The 19,788-nt window shown below is 42.6% G+C and overlaps 1 protein-coding gene across 4 annotated transcripts in view; it reads left to right on the plus strand.

The window, feature by feature from the left end:
• The window catches only part of ASTN2 (astrotactin 2), a 990,319-nt gene that overhangs the window by 441,212 nt on the left and 529,319 nt on the right, over window positions 1–19,788 (plus strand). For 3 of the 4 annotated variants that reach the window (XM_053566512.1, XM_053566529.1, XM_053566534.1), the window contains 3 exons: window positions 4,387–4,471; window positions 4,987–5,061; window positions 5,823–5,960. In XM_053566512.1, coding sequence (XP_053422487.1) covers window positions 4,387–4,471; window positions 4,987–5,061; window positions 5,823–5,960 — 298 coding nt within the window. The remainder of the gene's footprint in view (window positions 1–4,386; window positions 4,472–4,986; window positions 5,062–5,822; window positions 5,961–19,788) is intronic. The other variant, XM_053566522.1, reaches the window with a different exon arrangement.

A 19,788-nucleotide genomic window follows, 5' to 3' on the forward strand; every position in this document is an offset into this window, starting at 1 on the left:
AAAGATTTCTAGGAAAGGATTCACAGTACACTGAAGTACTGATACCACCAAGTGCAGCAGAAAGAGCTCTGAAGTGGTGGCCATGAGCCTGGGTTTCAATCCTGGTCAGCTCTGGGTTTGGCCAAATCTCTTTATTCTTTGAGCTTGGGTCTTCCCTTGTGAAAAATGAAGCTTGGAAGATTCTAACTAAATGATCTTTAAGGGCCTTTTGTGCTCTGATGTCAAATAGAATTCTATTCTAGATATTTCACTGGAACTGTGTTTACACACTTTGTTTCCTTGGCAAGTACTTGTCTTGGATGTAAGAAATTTTCTTTCAGTCATCAGCACAGTCATCATAATTCCAAATGAGCTCAGCTTGAAGTCATAGCAACCACAATGTATTTATGAATCCACTAATGCATGCAAAACTTTTATCCATCCATTTATTCATTTATTCATTCACCAAATGAGTTGCCTACCCTTTACTATACTAATTATTGACATACTGGGTGACTAAAAAAGATTTCTGCATTCAAGAAATTCCCATATAGTGGAGGAACAGGCAAATAGACTATATTTTCTTATTCCATCGGCATGGGCGTTACTATTGTGAAATATACCTTTTTGTTTATGTAACATTTATTTACTGAATGCCTGTTCTGTACCAGGCAGCACAGGAGGTGTTGGGGATGCAGTGGTGAGCACCCCACTTCCTTAATGGAGCTTCCATTTAGGGATATGGGAGCATCACCATGCTGATGTGTATCACTGTGGAGATGCTTTTTGACAGCTGCCCCAGGTGTGCAGAGACAGAGTTAAAGAAAAGACTCACCCAGGATGGGAGTTAAGTACCCTTATTCTTGCCCTCAGAGGCTTTGCATCATATGAGAAGAAAAAGCTTGGTTGCAGACAGTGGAGAGTTAGTGGAGCCAGCAAAAGAGGGAACAAGTCAATAAAGCCAATATCCATGGCATTGATGGAGACCTTGCCAGGGAAACCCGGCCCACTGCTAACAGTGATCACAGTTGAAGCTAAAACAAACAGTGTGGAAAGCAGAGGTTAGGGATTTGGACAGACCACGCAAACAGCTGACTCTTGATGTTCAGAATTATGAGCATCTAATCTAACCTTCCATTTTGCAGATGGGGAAACTCAGGCCCAGAGAGGAGGTAATTGCTGTGTCTCTAGAGTTAGTATGGGAACATGTGGTAAAAGCTGGCAGCAGCCTTGGAATGAGAGAAAAAAGGAAAGAAACTAGACTATCAACCGTCCCCTCATTGTCCACCTGAGCCACGAGCTTCAGTCTTGACTGTTTCACTTTGTTCTCACACCAATTCTGTAGGATAGAAGTTACTATCATTCCCATTCTATAGGATGAGAAACTGGAGCCAGAAATTGGAAGGAACTGCCCCAAGGCCACACGACCAGGAAGAGGGGATGTGAGCATGGCAGAGAGGTTTGTCTGCCCCCAGCACTCATGGGCTTTTCCCTCCACCTACTTCCTTTTCACTGGCAGCCTCCTGGGGTCCCCCAGCTTGATGCTTCTCAATTACAAAATACACATTGGTTGTATAATGAGTATCAGTAATTAATGATCCAATCTTAGTCAGGAAAAACTTGCCTAGTAAGCACACAAGGGGGAATATATATCACAGCATCTTTTTTTTTTTTTTTCTGAGACAATCTCATTATGTCACCTTCGGTAGAGTGCCATGGCATCACAGCTCACAGCAACCTCAGACTCTTGGGCTTAAGCAATTCTCTTGCCTTGGCCTCCCAAGTAGCTGGGACTAAAGGCACCCGCCACAACACCCAGCTATTTTTCTTTTGCAGTTGTCATTGTTGTTTAGCTGGCCCAGGCCGGGTTTGAACCCACCACCCTCATTGCATGTGGCTGGCACTGTAACCACTGTGCTATGGATGCTGAGCCAGCATCCTTTTTCTGAATAGAGTAGATTTCTCATTATCACCAATATCCCCCCGCCAAAAAAAAAAAAAAGAACTGAGCATCTCCACACCCCCTCACAGTCCCTGATAAGAGAAATAAGAACCTCAGCATCTGCGCTTTCCATGAAGAAGAAAGATCCCCACCAACCCAGCTTTCTGCTCCTTTGCCAAAGGTAACCATTTTACCTCCCCCTGTTATGAATCATGAGTCCTGTGGCTTGTGGCAGATCATAAATCAGTCCTGAGAGTCTCGAGAACAAATCCCAGGACTTTTAATCTTTAATATTAGATGTGTTTAAAGTGGTGAATATTTCATGAAGGGACTGTTGCATTTTAACACATCATTAGTGACTCCCACCCTCTTCCCGTTGGTAAATTATTCCCTTCCAAATTCAAGGCTCTCAGCCCTTATTCCCTCCTTCCCCTTCCCCCTGGCAACAGTCAGTCCATTAGGTGACACATAGTCACAGCCCTGGCCCTTAGAGGAAGACCCCAGGCATGATGTGCAGGGGAGGGGCACCGTGGGCAGCCTTGCCTGTAAGCAGCACCCTCCTTACACACAGAGATATGTAGGAACACAAAGAGGACAGCAGATCTCTTTCTGTCTTTCAACAACCTTATTCTGAATATTTCAAAGCTGTCTCTGACCCATTCTTCACTCCATACTCTGCCTTACTACCGTTTAGTTTGACCAATGTTCATGAAACCCAGGCTACTTGTTAACTGCTTAGTAGATACAGAGTACAAAGACTGAGCGGCAGTGTGATATATAAAACAAGTTAGAATGTTCTTAAATACTAAGAATGCCTTGTGTGTAAGGTCAAGTGGATAACATGGTTCATCATCCTGGGTACTCTTCCTGCAGCAACAAAGATGACAGGAGAGGTTTTTCCCTGAAGTCAAAAGAAAGTAAGTTTACCCGGCAACTGATGCTCCCCAGTATCCTCACTTCTGCCATGTGGCATCTGAGTATTTGTCCTTCACTTTAAAAAAAAAAAATCGAAATTTTCACAGTTCCTAAATCTCCTCCATTGAATAATACATTTCCATGGACATCATTTGAAAACCCTTGAGTCAGATCAATCAAATCTCTGTAGGATCAAAGGGTTGCAGGTCCTGTTTTGTGGGTGTGAGAGAGAGAGGGAGATTGTATGTGTGTCTTAAGGTGATTGCTGAAAGATGGGAAAGATGGAAAGGCAAGATGACAGCAAAAGCCTTAAAATTTACCAGAGCCATAGAGGAAGTAGGCAATCATTCACTCAACTGATATCGTTGAGTAGCGGCCCTGTTCTAGGCAGTAGTCTAAGCCAGGGCAGTTCCTACCAGCATTTTTGCATATGTATCACCTCCAGGGAGAATCATACTACATATATGTGTGTGTGTTTATAGTATAGAAGTTCCCAAACATTTTGTTTTAATAGAATCTATTTTTGGCAAAGCATCTGTGAGCATTCCACAAAACCATCTTATGAAAAAAATCCAATATCTCATAGAATCAAAAAAAAAAGTTCTCCTACCCTTAGTAAGCCTACAGTAGAGCAGAAATGGTAAAAGTAAGGGATAGGACAGAGATCCTCTGAAAACTTTTCTAGGATTCTGAACTCTGAAGATACAGTAAGAAACGAGACACATGTGGGCCAGCTGAAATGAAGTCAGCCAGTGAGAGCATCAGTGATGAGGGAGGGGCAGAGCGGAATGGAAGCAAACAATCACGCAGCCGGGTGGACGAGATGGCCAGAGAACAGAAAAATGACAGCTGGACGGACGCATGCATGAATGGAGGGAAGGAAAGGGGGGAATTAAAAGGGAAACCGGGAGAGCAAAGCCAGGGAGAGGACAGGACACGGCAGGGGAGGCAAAGTGAGCACAAGAAAACCAGTTTAAAAATCAAACACAACAAAAACTATACAAAGTAAAATCAAGAGATGAGAGGCAAAAATGATTTTTCCAAAAGGGGAGATCAGAGGTTTCTTGGAGGAAGTGGCATTTGATTTGGGGTTCCTGGATCTAGGCCATGACCTAGTCTTTCAGATGGAGGGAATTTGATGTTCTGATTACACTTTTACAGTAATAGTACTTTAACATAATTGAAATATTTCGGAATAAGACTTCTCCATTTGTAGCCACTTGCTTGATTCCAGTTTCCCTGTTTTAAGTTGTGAGCTCCTTCAGGGACTGGGTTGCACCTTTGACCTCTGTATCTCCAGTGCTCAGCTGAGATTCTAGCAGAATGTGGCCAGGACTTGTTGAATAAATAAATCAGTGAGTGAACAAATGAACAAACAAATGAATAAAACTCTGTTAACCTCAGTGACCAATGGACCAGAATATCATTTTTCCCTAGTACTTTTCTAAAACTAGGCACTTACTTTGTTTCCCAGGAAAATGAGGAAGCCGGAGTAAAGTCTATTTGGGGAGTTCCCCTATTACAAGCTTATTTTCTCTTTTTGATTACAGGAGAATGCAGCTGTCATGAAGGCTACGCCCCTGACCCTGTGCACAAACACCTGTGTGTGCGTAGTGACTGGGGACAGAGTGAAGGGTGAGTAATGTAGCAATGGACATCTGGACTGGGACAGTGGAGGACCCACCCCACCTCTGCTCTGTTACCAGAGACCCCAAGCATCTCCGCAAAGAAGCCTCTTTCTCTGCATCAGTTGTATTCCTACAAAACCCAATGGGAATTCTCCTTTCCCACTGAGTCACATTTTAATATTAAAAGTACATGACTAATGACTCTTCTGGAGGAAAAAGAGGCTGACATTTAAGTCACTTGCCCAAACAGAAAGTAATCAATGAATACTTCCTCCAGTGGACTGTCAAAGAGCAAGAATTAGGTTTCTGTACATGGACTTGTAAATGGGCATGGACACTTTGCAAAAGTGCTGCCTCCTTCTGTAACTTGGAGACAGTCTTCTATAATGTACATAGCCCTTCCCAGTAATTATTTCTGCAGAATTTGGTTGCATGTAAAGTTTCCCTTGGGTGGGGTCCATGTAGGAATCCCACCTGATTCTGACTAATATCATCTCCTCTCCCCTTTTCTTCTTTCCATAGACCTTGGCCTTACACGACACTGGAGAGGGGCTATGATCTGGTGACGGGAGAGCAAGCCCCTGAAAAGATTCTCAGGTGAGTCGACAGTTTTGTTGGGGCATAATTGTGGGAAATGGGGAAAGGTCTGTTAGGAAGGTGTGCTTATGTAACCTCAGACTGTCAAGCTCGTGCACCTCTGGGCTGCACTGGGCACAGGAGAACCGTCATAGGGACTAATATCCCATCATGGCTCAGGTTGCTGGGGCAGTCTAATTCCCACTTGTCTTCAAGACTTACTGACTCAGATGCTTGGACTGGAGGAGCCGTTGCTGATTACCTAGTCCAGTGGGTTAAATTCCATAGCCTTAGAACCTCTGTCCACTAACTCCATGAAATTTCATGTAAAACTTCAATACTGAGGTGGATAAAGGCATATGTCAAATTATGTGACTGAACTGGGAATCACATTTTGGTTCACACAGATCCAGAGCCCATGCTCTTCACTTTTGTGCCAGACGGCTCCTGCTGACTCAGCAGTCACTTACTCTGCTCCTGATGGATATTAGGACTGACTGGTAGAAAAGCAGAGCTGAAACAGTCCCCATCCTCAGAGTCCACTGTGTATGCAGGAGGGGAAAACTAGCAATGCAGAGCAATGTATGGCCTAAATGATTGGCAGATTTTAGAAATGACCATCCAAGTCAGGACAATGTTAGCCAAGACTGTGCCTTGGAGAATGCAGGGGATGGGTGGAGAAATGAAGGAATGTCCGACCAGGGATGGGAACAGGGGCCCCTTTTTTTCTATTTGCTCTCTGCTTCTCAGGGAGTTCCCCAATGGAAACTCTTACATTGCAGGTCTACTTTCAGCTTGGGCCAAGGCCTCTGGCTTCCGGTCAGCAAAAGCTTTGTGGTCCCGCCTGTGGAGCTGTCCATCAACCCCCTGGCCAGCTGCAAGACAGATGTGCTCGTCACAGAAGACCCTGCAGATGTCAGGTAGGGAAGTTGTCTCCGGTACCCTGGGCCAGGGACTTCTTGGAGCCCTGGAAGACTGTTTCAGGATCACAGAAGCTCTTCTGAAGGCATATCATTATATTTTCCGTGAAGTCAGCTGCCTAGTTCACGTCGAAAATACTGTCAAATATACCATGCTCCTAAACTCCCTAGAGTATCCTTCATCTTTGTGCCTTGGTGCCTTAGGTTTCAACATTATGGCTCTGTCTTTGGGTATGTATTAATTATAAGAGAGGTTAACACATCGTCTAGCTCATCATGAGACCAGTAATAATCTTATAACAGATCATTACTTAATAGTATGTAGGAGGCAAAAAGGCAGAGTATGGGGTGCTCCCTGTTGTGATTCTGGTCCTGGGGATGGACTTTGGGCTAATCCATGAATTTTAAACTTCAGGTGGAATCTTTTTATACTTTACTCATAGATGGATGGACGCGGCATTTCTCATCTGTCTTGCACTCGGTAGCTAACTTTATTATGGACTTACTCAACTGTGTACAAATCAGTTTTCTTATATACTCTTCTGTCCCATTATGTGGTGCACTTCTCAAGGTCAAGGAAAATAACTTACTTGGCTTTTTAATCCCCAGGTCCTAGTACACCTACTAAATGTTTATTGATTTAATTAAATATGTTGTCTTAGATCTGATTCTGGCACTATTCTGAAGCTTTCTAGTGGAGGTTTTATTTCTCCCAATTTGATTAGGTGAAATGTTCTACAAATTGGATGTTACCAAAAATAGACCCTAGTTTTACTTCTAAAACTGGCCTGAACCCAGCTTATTTATTGGCTCATGAACTAGAATTAAAAGTTGCCCCCCCCACACCTACCAGTGACTATTATTCAGCTACTACATAGTGCAATCAAGATGTTATCAGCGTGTCTGCAGCATCTAGAAAGAAACCTAGAACCCAACTCTCCTACTTGGCGATGTGTTTACTCTCACCTTGTCAGCTTTCACTTGGACTGGTGAAACGAGTCAGCTTTCACTTTCACTTAAAGGGGTAGCACTTAGGAAATGAAACAATAATTACTAGAAACTAAGCAACCAAGACGGTTTCATATGTACACACTAATTGATTTGTGGAAAATCACCATTATTTCCATTTTTTATGGAATTGAAGTAGGTGAGGTTTTAATGCAGCAGGTGCTAAGTTCTCTCCACATTACATATTGTAAAGAGGAAGCAAGGATCATCTGGTGGAAGGACTTTCTTAATGTCCTTGTCTGAAATCAAGTAACTCACCTAGGTTGAAATCAACTAAACAAAATGTCTTGACTAGCTATCCTGAGAGTTCTATACTGCTGACTTTGCCTTCCTGATTGCAATGAAGATACAGAGACACAGCCATCAAAATGGCTGATAGTAACACTGACTCTGTAGTTGGGTAGAATTGGGTTAGAATCCTATCTCTATCAAGTATGAACTTTATGATTTTGGCAAAATTCACTTTTCTAAATTTCCATTTCTGTGTCTGCAACATGAGGATAATAATATTGCTTTCCTCACAGAATGTAATATTAATACATCGATCATTTCCTATGGTCAAAGACTTTACTAATACTTTCTCATTACATTCTTACATCATCCCCATGAGGGGATGCTCATATTATTTTCATTTTATAGTTCAAAAACATAAATACATAAACAAGAAAACCTAAGGCATAAAGGTGATACCTTCGCTAGCAGGCAATGAAACCAGGTTTCAGCCCTTGATCTGCAGTGGTGGCTAGAAGATTGCAATCGTCATCCTTTGAAAGAATCTGCTTTATGTAGATTGAGTTTTTATAAGCTGTGTTAATAAACCTTGTTTGACATGACACTGCCCAGGCAAGCATATCATGAGTGTTTAAAGAATTAATAAGTTCCAGCCAGATGATATGTTAGGAATGTAATAAATAATAGATCATAATTATAGATAGCCAATAATACTGCCGTGGAACCACACAGAGAGATTAGAGGAAGGATGATGTGGAAAAGCAGAGTCATAGGGAAACAGAGGGTAAGCATTACAATAGAATTGGAGAGGAAAACTTGAACATGCATTGCAAGTTGATTCTTTGCTTTTTGGTCTGTGATAAATTCTGGAGAAAATATGGGACCTCGTTCTATAGGAGTAAGAACAACTTAGCAGTCAAACTTACAGGCTGCAACCCACCTGAGTGGCTAAATTTAAAACAACTAATGATAACAAGTGTTGGTGAAGATAATGGAGCAACTAGAAATTTTATATCCTTATGAGAAGAATATAAATAGATATGGACTCTAGGTAAACTTGTTAAACAGTATCTACTAACTTTGAATGTACACATATCCTACAACCCATGAATTTTACCCCAAAATGTATATTTAACAGAAACATGTATACATGTATTACAGATAATATGTACAAAAATACTAATAGTAGCAATGGAAAAAAGAAAAAAAGAATTAAAAGCTAGACAATAGGGCGGCTCCTGTGGCTCAAAGGGGTAGGGCACCAGCCCCATGTGCTGGAGGTGGCGGGTTCAAAAACCCAGCCCTGGCCAAAAACTGCAAATAAATAAATAAATAAATAAATAAAAAGCTAGACAATAGGGTGGCGCCTGTGGTTCAAAGGAGTACGGTGCCAGCCCCATATGCCAGAGGTGATGGGTTCAAACCTAGACCCAGCCAAAAACAAAAACAAACAAACAAACAACAACAACAACAAAAAAAAAAAAAAACAGAAAAAAAGAAAGCTAGAGAATAACCACAAATTTCCATCAATGAAAATTTAGATATTGAATTTATGGACCATTCTAGAAACCACACAGTGGAATGCTATTAACAGTGAATATGAAGTCAGTCACCCAGCACCATGGGTGAATCCCACAGATGTAATGTTGAATTATAGAGATCAGACACATGTGACAGTTATGTGTTTGCATAAAGGTTAAAAATGGTTAGTAAAAAACTTATTTATGATGTTAGAAGAAAGCACAGGGGTCACCTTTGGGTGACAGAGGGGCCATGACTAGGGTAAGAGTGAAGAGCTCATTTGATGCCAATAATGCTTGATTTTCTGATCTGGACAGTGGTGACACAGGTGTTTTCGCCCTGTAAAAATTCATCAAGCTGTGCACTCTTCTCCATGGATTCTATACTTGGATTAAAACATGAAGTTCATTATTTAAGGGCATAGGCTGTGCAGCCCAAGTGAGCCGCCTTGCTTATTGCAAGAGCTTTTCTGCAGCTGTGTTGAGGATAATAGGAAGGGAAGATTATTTATATCACAAGGGGGAGTGGTGGAAATTAAATGGCATACTACAGGTAAAGCACTGAGCTTGGGACAGGATGAACTCTCCAGAAGCATTAGTTATGCTTGTTGCTGCTTGGGTGCAGTGGTTTTTTGTTTTTGTTTTTGCTTTTTTATTCTCTTCAGCATTTAATTGCTTTCTCTTTCTTTTGCTGAAAGTCTGTATCCAATCTATGCTGCATCTCAAAAATCAACAATGTCTTAGGACTGCAGGATCACATTAGCCCCATTGTCTTGGGGTTTGAGGAAGACTTCAGTGAGTACATAAACTCTAGTACAGTAGGCTAGGTCTATGGATTTATGGATATGCTGCTCAGAGAGTGGGTTGGGGATTAGAAAAGAAGGGAGAAATTTCTGACCAAATGAACTAAGAATGCATTTTCAAGAGGGAGAACAGTGACAATTAAATGTGAACAGGGGATAAGATTTGGTTGTGTGGAATCTAAGGTTTCAAGTCCGAGAGGCTGAATGGCAAAAGAAGAGAAATCTTTCCTGGACAGCTCCATTCTTCATCCTGTCCCAGCAGGAAGCTGCTGGGAATGAGATTGTTAGCATTCAAGACACTAATGATGCCAGCTACAAAGGTGGAAGAGTGAGCTCTTGCTAAATTGCACACGGATTTATTTCAATTCTGGAAAAATCTTTGCTGGGCCCCTCCTGTGTGTCTGATACTGTGCCAGGTACCATAGGGACACAGAGATGAATACAGCCCACCTCTGCTTTTAGGTGTCTTGTGGCATAGCAAGGAACATGGAATACGAGACTGACTTGAGAAATGAAATAAAAGATACTTGTGGAGAGAGAAGCATGGCAAACAATACTTATTACTACATACTGGGCCTTCTTCACAATTTCACCTGGAGCTGATTCTTCTAATATGAGAAATGTGAGAGTAACTATTGTCCCTAGAATAATAATCACCCACAAAGCCCAGCTTGCACAGCCCCTCAGTGATTTGTCTATGATCTCAAATCAATGAAAATGAAATGGTGAAATACTGTTAATTCCTGAACAGTGTTGAAAGAATAATGGGATATCAGAATGCATGCTAGCATCACTCATTTGGTGGCAGTTTCCATGTTGAACCGGTTTTGAATATAAGTATGTCTCCTTGATCTTTTGGCCAAACACTGAGAATTTACAGAACACCTACTATGCATCATGCTAAGTATTGCAAATATAGGACTAATAGGACAAGGATTTCAGTGTATTAAATGAGACAGAATTATAATAAAAAAAAAGATGTCTTATAGTGCACAGTCAAAGAGGATAGAGGGAAAGTTCAAGGCAGAGAGAAAACACAAAGGTGGAGGTAGCGGAACTCATGTTAAAAGGAGGGATTCACAGAAGGGAAAGCCTCTATGCCAGATTTTGGAGTACTAGTCACTTGGTCACTTGTTTTCAAAGTGTGGTCCCTAGACCAGTAACATTGACATCACCTGGAGACTCATTAGAAATGCCAATTCTCAAATTCTGGCTATGGTAGACTGCTAACAACCCCCATGGATATGAGATCCTAATCCCTAGAATGTACCAATGTTGCCTTATTTGGAAATGGGATCTTTTCATATGTAATACAGAATCTTAAATTAGGTTGAGTTGCTTGAATTATCTGAATGGACCCAACATACCATAACAAGTTTCCTTACAAGAGAGAAACAGGAACATCTGATACATACAGAGGAGAGGGTAGGTGAAGATGGAGTTAGAGATTAGAGTGATACAACCCTAAGCCAAGGAAAGCCAGCACCGATCATTAGCTGGAAGAAGCAGAGAAAAGATTCTCCCCAGGGCCTGCAGAGGATGTGTGCCCCTGCCGAAACCTCGATTTTGGCCCAGTCATATGGATTATGGACTTCTTGGTTCAATAAGACATCCTATTTGTATGACAGTTTGTTACAGCAGCCACAAGAAACTAATACACCTACTGAATCAGATATTTTGGAGGTGAGCCCAACCAAGCTGGTTTACACCCCCAATGATTTTAATGCTTGCTGAAGTTTGAGTGCAAATGCACTAGGTATCAAAACAAGGAACAAATAACATGGCTGACATAGGAAACAAAAGATAGAAGGCTTGAAAATTCTAAGGTGGCAATGGCTTTGCCATAGCCGAATTTATATGGTCCCAAATATTGTTAGAACTCAGTATTCTGTTTCTTTTCATCCCTCATCACTGTTCTTTTTTTTGGGGGGGACACTTCATTTTTCTGCTTTCCTTTGTATGCATTCTCCCACTGACCACTCTAGGTTTACAACCTCAGTAGAGATGGCCTCTTTCCAGTGGTTTGTGCAAAAATCCTGGCATTGAGTACCAGCAATAGCTTCTCTTCCTATGAGTCACTGCTCCAAATGCTGAATGGTGCCTTCATTTCATCATCACCCATTATTAGTTCTACTTAGTACATGAGGAAACTGAGGCACAGAGTGATTACATATATAACTTGTCCAAAGTCACACATCCAGTAAGTGGCAGAACCATAATTTGAATCCTGAAATTCTGCCTCTTGCATCTATGGTCTTTATCTCTAAGAAACAATGCCTCATCTCTAAGAAACAATGCCTCTGTTTGGCCTATTTGGGGACATTTAACAATCTCCCAAATCACTTAGGACAAAGGGCTCTAATTATCTAGGCCTGGGTCACCTACCCACCCTCAAAACTAGCATGAGTAAGGGAGACCATAACCATATGGATTGAGATCACAGGTAGGATAGTTCTCCAGGGAAAAAAGGAGGATGGGCAGCAAATGGATGTTGGATAAGACAAACTCACAGATGCTCTCCCATGAGCAAGGCACAAGGCCTTCAAGTGGTATGCCTGATGGACAGAACTTCCAGTTCAATTTGGCTGCAGTACAGTGCCAAGAGGTGGGTGGGCAGAGTATGCCGTGAGAGAAGGATAACGGAACATGCATGGTATTTTTTCCCTTCTGCCCTCTCCCTCTCTTGTCAGCTGTGGGCCACCTGTACTAGTGGAGTCAGCAAGGACTCTGGGAGCACTTGAGGATCGTGTAGCTACTGCTCCAGGATCCCTGGCAGATGCTCCTGTGTGAGGGCTGCAGGTACTGGGAACTGGCTTGGGCTTGCTCAGTACCCTAATCAGACACTCTGTGTCAACAAATGCACAGGAGATACTTCCAAGTATGCAGGACATTGTGCTACCATCTAGAAATAGAAAGACCGGAAAGAGAAGGAGGAGCAGGGGACAGTATAGGCTTTGGAATCACACACAGGCCTGGGTACAAATCCTGACCCCATAATTTGCTACCTGAGTTGCATAAGCCAAGTCAATTCACCTCTCTGAGCCTCAATGTCAAAACTTGGAAGATGGTTGTTTTGTTGGGATCACATCATTATGTAGAGTCACTAGCATAGGACCATACGTGTGATTGGTGGTCAATGAATGGGAAGTTTTAAAAGTAGGAGGAATTGTAGGACAGTTAAGTGATGTGGGTGGTCAGGTGATAGAGTTCACAGTAAGGAAGCACTGTAAGGAAGGGAGTGTCTCTCTCCTTCCTCTAGATCACATTAGGCATCTGAGGCAGAAGCCAGGGAGGGTCAGAGCAGCAGGATTTAAGGGCTGGACAGCAGTGGGGGTTGGCTAATGGACGCATCATCACACGGGGACACCTGGCTTGAAGGGTCCCAGGAAGCAGAATCCAGGAAGAAGGCCTTTCATACAAGTCAAATTATTCCATCAAGATGCCTCTCTCATACTGGAGGGGAGCAAAACTCAATCTTCTTGCCTTTGCATTCCCTACAACCTCAGCAGATTTTGATCATGAGTATGTGTGCACAAACGCATCGTAAACAACCTGGAAATGTACTTACCTTTCCAACAGGAATGCTGATACAGCCCTTGTTAGGTGGAATCTCAAGTCCATCTTGCATCTCCCAAGTTCCCCCTTCCTCAACAGTTACTCATATAAACATTCCTTTCCCAAAGGACAAGAGAACTGTAATAGGCAATCCACTTCCCTGCTTGAAACACACAAGACAGGAGTATTAGATAAAATGAATAGTGTGGACCCTGAGGCCAAATTGCTGGGGTTCAAATCCCAGCACCTCCACTTACTTAATAGCTGACCTTGGGTAAGTTACTTAAACTTTCTGAGCATTAGTTCTCAATCTGTAAATGGGAACGATAATTAACATTAATATATTTGGATGTCTTTTTGAGAATCGAATGAGATAACACATTTAAACTTTCAGCCCGGTAGTGGTCAATAATAATGAATAGCATCTATTGATCACTTGCTGTGTGTCAGGCCATGTCTAAGTGCTTTACATGCATAACTTCTGACTTCCCACAACAATTCAGTGGTGCACTTACTGTTATTTACACACAGGAGGACACGGAGGCGCAGACCGTTAAGTCATTTGTGCAACACAATATGGGTGGTATGTGGTGGAACCCAGGCTGTTTGGTGAGGGCTCGGGAAATGTTGGCTGTTGTCAAGGGTAAAGGACTCTGTAAAATGGAGGGATAAGCTCACTGCCCTTTCTTAGTCTGTGCTGAGTATTTGGTCTATGGAGTGGGTCCGTTCTTTATGCCAAGTGGAAAATGAACTGTTAATGGGGAAAGGGCGAGAAACTGTGGGTGACTCACAGCTGGCTTCATAACCTTGGATGCTAGAATTTTCCCTTCACCACCACGTCCCTCTCTTTTTTGAGGAGAATGAGGCTCTTCTGATAAGCATTGCTGTAAAGGCCACCACCTTCTCTCCCACATGGATTTCCTCTGCCATCGACTCTCCCCAGCCTTCCTGCCTGCCGTTCAGCCAGCGAGTCCAGAGACACATATATTTCTCCAATTTTAGTTTAGCGATCATAATAAAAGTGAAGTCTATTAGGATGAGTTTCCGCCCAGGCTCGGTAAATCTCTTCAAACACTGCTCGGCACCAGGTTTCAGTTAGTCTCTGCCACTGGGGAGACTGTAGCATTCATGGACTGTCAGCTCGGGTGGAAGGCTCAAGACACAGCCTCTGTTAAATGAAACGCAAATGGAGACTTTGGAATATAAATAATGAAGTGACCCAGGTTGGATAAAGGGGAACCAGTTAGCTAAGCTCCTATCTTACATGCAGGAGATACTAAATTATTAAAACTTTAATAAACGTAATAATAAATATTTGATGTTGAATTATAGAGAGCTTTACAGATATACTGAAACTGAGAAACGACTTGTTATATCTGCATTAGAAGTTAAACACTTTTCAAACGGGACTTCAGATGTTGAGACAGGTCTACAGATCTTCAGATTCAAAAGATAGAAACAAAGGTATGATTTTTGGCAGTGTGATGGGCTTGGGGACCAGGATACCTGGGTTTGAAGCCTGACCCTGCACTACAGACAGTAGTACGTAGCATTTGGGGCAGAGGCCTTCCACTGCGCTTCTTGTAAGTCATCCTTACAGCCATCTTCTGAGGATGAAGCTATTTTTATCTCCCACTTCACAGAGGAGGAAGCTGACATTCTAAGGCCGTATGCAGTGTTGATAGTAAGGGAATGAACTGGAATTTGAGCAAAGGCTTCTGACCTCCACACTCCATCCATCCATACAGCCTTTATGCCACTGTGCCTCACTCACTGACTGCACGGAAGCCCTGTCTGCTCTGTATTAATCAGGATGATTTTTCTTTCAGAGGACAGACACCTAATGCAAATTAGCTTAATGACAACTCTATCGGAATGGTGACATGGGAAGTGCAAGATATCAGCGTGGCCGCAGAGATGAGACAGACTGAGGGGATTGTATGATCTTAGGATTCTGTCTTCTCTATGTCATTCCGTGATGGGTTCATTCTTTCCTATTGCACATCCACTTCTCCCTATTCCCCATCCCACATGGTAGGAGTTGTGATAACCATGAGTTCCTAAGCCCTTTCTGGCTCTTAATACCCAGGATGAATACTTCTCTTCCTTGAGTTGCATTTTGAAAAGTCCCAGTGAAGCCTGGCATGTGTTAGAAGCCCACTCATGGTTGGTGACCTATGATTAAGGGGCAGGGTCACAAACTAAAGATACAGCTAGGGAAGGAATTGTGGGGGGAAATGAACTGAGTATCTGCTACGACTCATGCCTTAAAAATGCTCCCTCAACTTGGCTATCCATCCAACAATTTGGACTAAATCAGAGATGGAAGATATCAGACATTCCATGTGCCAACTCGGATAAATGGGGATGGACTGCCTAGGATATTATGTTGGAAGGTTTCTAAGACTACCAACAGATGCAGCTGGGTAAAGTGTTATGGTCAACTCACATGCCTACCTCAATATTGAATGGGGTGCTTGTCATCTCCAAACTTGGTGGTACTTAGAGATCCTTCTGCATTTCCATCTCATGATTCGATTATCTTCCCCTAAAAAAGGAAGAGATATCTTTGGTTGCTGAGACATGAGAGAAAGGACAGTCACGTGGATCGAAATGTTGAAGATAAATTAGAAATGGAACTGCCTATCCACAAGTTTTCATCCATCTATGTTATCTCAGGGATAATCTCATCTTGGTGCCAATACATTTTCTGAACTAAATTTCTGGCTTGTAGCAGAGTGAAGGCCTCCATGTAAGTGCTTCCTAGATACTGTCTGGCACTGTCATTGTCACTTATATTTAAAATGGAGCACTCTAATTTAAGCTGTAAACAAACTACCCACATCACAGGGGCCTTGAGTTATATTCTATAGTTCCAAAGGCATGTTTGAGCAATTAAAAACTCACAGACTGGAATGGACATTCTGAGTCATTTTTTCCATCCTCTTTCCATTACATGGATGGTCCTGAGTGGTAGAATCCACCTTCTACCTACAGATACCTTGTAGCCTCCAGCTGTATTGCTGTCATGGTCTGACAATCTTCCCTAGAAAGCCTCATCTGCCTCCCCTAAACATACCATGCTTCTGAGCATGCAAACAGCAACTCAGGAACAGAGTTCACTAAGATAAGCCAAGATAAGCAACCATTTTGCCTTCTAAGACCTGCTAGTTAGGTAGGACCACATGTTTTCCTTAGTGTATCTTCCTATGCCAGTAGAAACCCAATGCTCTTACACCCAACACACACACCCACACATGCATACACACATGCAGTCTGCTCAGAAAGATGGTAATATTTCAGTGAGTAATTGCTTTATACAGTAAGTTTAACTTCTCCTCTCACTAGCCAAGGAAACTAATATCAAAGAGGATCTCAGGAGGAAACAGGTGGCATGCCCAAGTTTGGAGATTTAGAAGGGAGCTTTTCACAAAACTTGGGTGAAGTTCTATAAGAACAAGGGACATGCAGTACCCTGTGGCTTGTGTCAGCAGGTCAAGGAGAGGGGAAAGTTACCAGACCAGAGAGAGAGAATTCCATGGAGCTATGGTCAAGCGTCACCAAAACCTTATGGTGACCATGCAGGAAAGGACTCAAGGGAAGAAATGTCCCAACTTCACCCAAGCAGGTGACACTCGTACTGGCTGATCCCAGTGAGAAGCCAGGTAAGAGAGTCCATTGAGCCACTCATCACAACCTCCTGAGGCACAAGGAGAAGGATGAGCTGATTGTGGATCTGAAAGGGCAAATGCAGACACCCAACAAAACTGGGTCCTTCCATCCTACCTCGAAAATATCCCCAAATGTTCATGCTTCTCCATCTTCTCTGATACTCTCTGACTCAGACCCTCCTAAATGTTCTCACCACTTTATGTCCCCACTATACCCCATGCCCATGCCCAATCCTAGACACTTCTAAACAAATGGGGCTGTGCCTATCCCCTGCTTAAAACCATTTACAGCCCTCACATAACTGCCTCAGAATAAAAATCTGAATGATTTCAGCTGGCATTTATTAGCACTTCACAAACTGGCCACCATGCCCTCTGTGATCTCATCTCCCACCACGTTCCTATTTACTATTTCCCCAAAATGCCATACACTTTCCTAGCTCTTTGTCTTTGCCAGTGCTGTCCCTCTGTGTGAAATGGCCAGACACACATACAGTGCCCTGCAGACCTGGAACACCACTCCCCATCCATGGTAGCCATGCATTAAGTGTCACTTCCTCTGAGCATTGTTTTGTGAATGTACCTTCCTTCCATCCACCACCATCATAGCCATCACACCACTTTTGCGTGTTGCTAGAATAACTTTCCAGAAGTCTGGGTCAGAGTATTGCATTGCAGTTAATATTAGATGAGTCCCTCCCATCTGCCCTCTCCTGGTAATCTGTGTGTCTCTGGAGATCATGTATTGACTCTTAACCATGTTTACATTCTCACTTCTAAGCACAATAAACAGCTCAAGAGAGAGCATATAGAAGATTTTGATGACATAAATTTGGTGGGGTATGTTAATACGATCATGAAGATATTTTGGTATTACTATTAAATTGTTCAGTAAGTACCTTTACTCTGTCTCCAAGTAGCACACGATCTCCTTACATATAAATATCCTTACCATCAAAACAGCAGTACCAAAATTTCCTCCCTCACAGCATCTATTGTATTTTACTATAACAATCCATATCATCTCCGAGTGGTTCCCCATAACACCAATACTTTGAGATTAGTAAATGGAACTACATTTTTGAAAAGAAAGAGGGTTCCCTAATTTAAAAGGTTTGAGAAATCCTAAATGAAGTTGCTACATTGATTTGCTTGCTGGCGGTCTTCCCAGGGACGTTAATATGTTAATGAATGTCATGAATCTGTAGAAGTGAAGTGTATAGGCTACAGTCTCGGCAACACTATTTGAATGGGAGCAGGTTCTGGACCAGCATTACTGAGACACATTTCAGAGGCTACACAAACTAAAGCAAACATCAGAGAGAGAGGGGTTTGCTCCCCAGCGGACCTCTTTCAAAGCACACATACATTTTGGGGGAGTGGGGGGAGGGAGCTGATCTCTCTCCCCTGTTGGCTTAGTAGTCAGGCCAGCCAGCCACTAAGCTCCAGGTTTCACCTTCTTGACTACAGAAGGCACAAAGCCCACATGGGAGATGCAGGATGTGGATAGAGATGGGATGGCCATGCTGGTATTGCACAGGGAGAGCAAGTCCTGGGTGAGAAGAACTACAAAATTGCTAGAATTGGTGGGGGAGGAAAAGGAAGTGAGAAAATAGGTAGTGAAGGAGAAGAACATCTCCAGAGTAAGCCAACCTATTACGTGGCACAACCCTTTAGCTCAACGTAGCTCAGTCAGCAGTGCAGGCACCATGTGCCATGGCTCAGACCTGGGCTCTGCCATTCACTCCCTGAGTCAACAGCAGACAAGTTACTGTGCCTCGTTTTCACATTTGCAAGATAGGAATAACTATATTATTATAACTATATATATAATAACCTTGGACTATAACTATATATATATAATAACCTTGGACAATTACTGTTGAGTATCAAGTAAGTTGATGCTCCTCTGTGTTTGCCTGAATATATGGGCTGCTGTTGCTGTCATTATATTATGGTGAGTTAGCCTAGACTTTGATCCAGTGTGGGAGTTCTTCATTAGGTTCTTTTTAAACTCTTACCTTTTTGAAAGGGATTATGACTCATGCTTTTTATATACTCTCCCCTCCCTTCCTAAGGCTTTGTATTTGGTAAGTGTTCATTAGGTACATGATGACTGAGTTATTCAAATGCCACTCAAAGACGCCTCAAAAAAAAAGAATGCAAGATTCACAGTGCTGCTACTCACAATAGCTACACATGGAAGTGACTCAAGTGTCTATCAATGGATGAATGAATAAACAAGTGCGATATAAACATATAATGGAATATCATTCAGCCCTCAAAAGGAGGGACATTCTGACATGTGGATGAACCTTGAGGACAACATGCCACGTGAAATAAGCCAGTCACAAAAGGAAAAACACTGGTACAATTCCACTTGTAGAGGTACTTAGGGTAGCCAAAATCATAGAAACAGAAAGTAGAATGATGATTACCAAGAGCTGGGGAGGACGGGGCAATGGAGAGCAGTTGGTTAATGGGTATAGAGCTTTGTTTTGCAAGATGAAAGGAGTTCTGGAGATGGATGGTGGGATAGTTGCACAATGATATGAATGTACTCAGTACCACTGAATCGTACTCTTAAAAATGATTAAGATAGTAAATTGTGGATTATGTGTATTTTACCATACTAAAAAAATAGAAGAAAGGGAATATGAGAAAAGGGAAGAGAATGGTTGTAGGGGAAGTGTGCATGGTGGTTCCTGCCAGGCCTAGCAAGCCATGCTACACACTTCAAAGGCCTCCTGGAGCATAGAATATGGATGTGGCTCCACAGAACATCTCTCCCTGGCCCCTCCCCTTTGAGCATCTTTTGGCCCTGCCACTGTCCTCCTCGATTCAGCCAGACTGAGTTCATTCTATTGAAATGGAGCACCCTGGGAAGACACTTGGTAGGTCTGGATTCATACACCGGACTGGGCAGGTGCTGGTGGGCAAGTTGGCTGTGAGGGTGCCCAGTCCAGCATGGTAAACACAGCATCTGGAAGGCAGGATGGAAAATAGCCTGGGATGGTCCACAGTTCCACATATCCCAGAA

The sequence above is a fragment of the Nycticebus coucang genome, chromosome 2 (genome assembly GCF_027406575.1).
Source record: "Nycticebus coucang isolate mNycCou1 chromosome 2, mNycCou1.pri, whole genome shotgun sequence".
Classification (NCBI taxonomy): domain Eukaryota; kingdom Metazoa; phylum Chordata; class Mammalia; order Primates; family Lorisidae; genus Nycticebus; species Nycticebus coucang.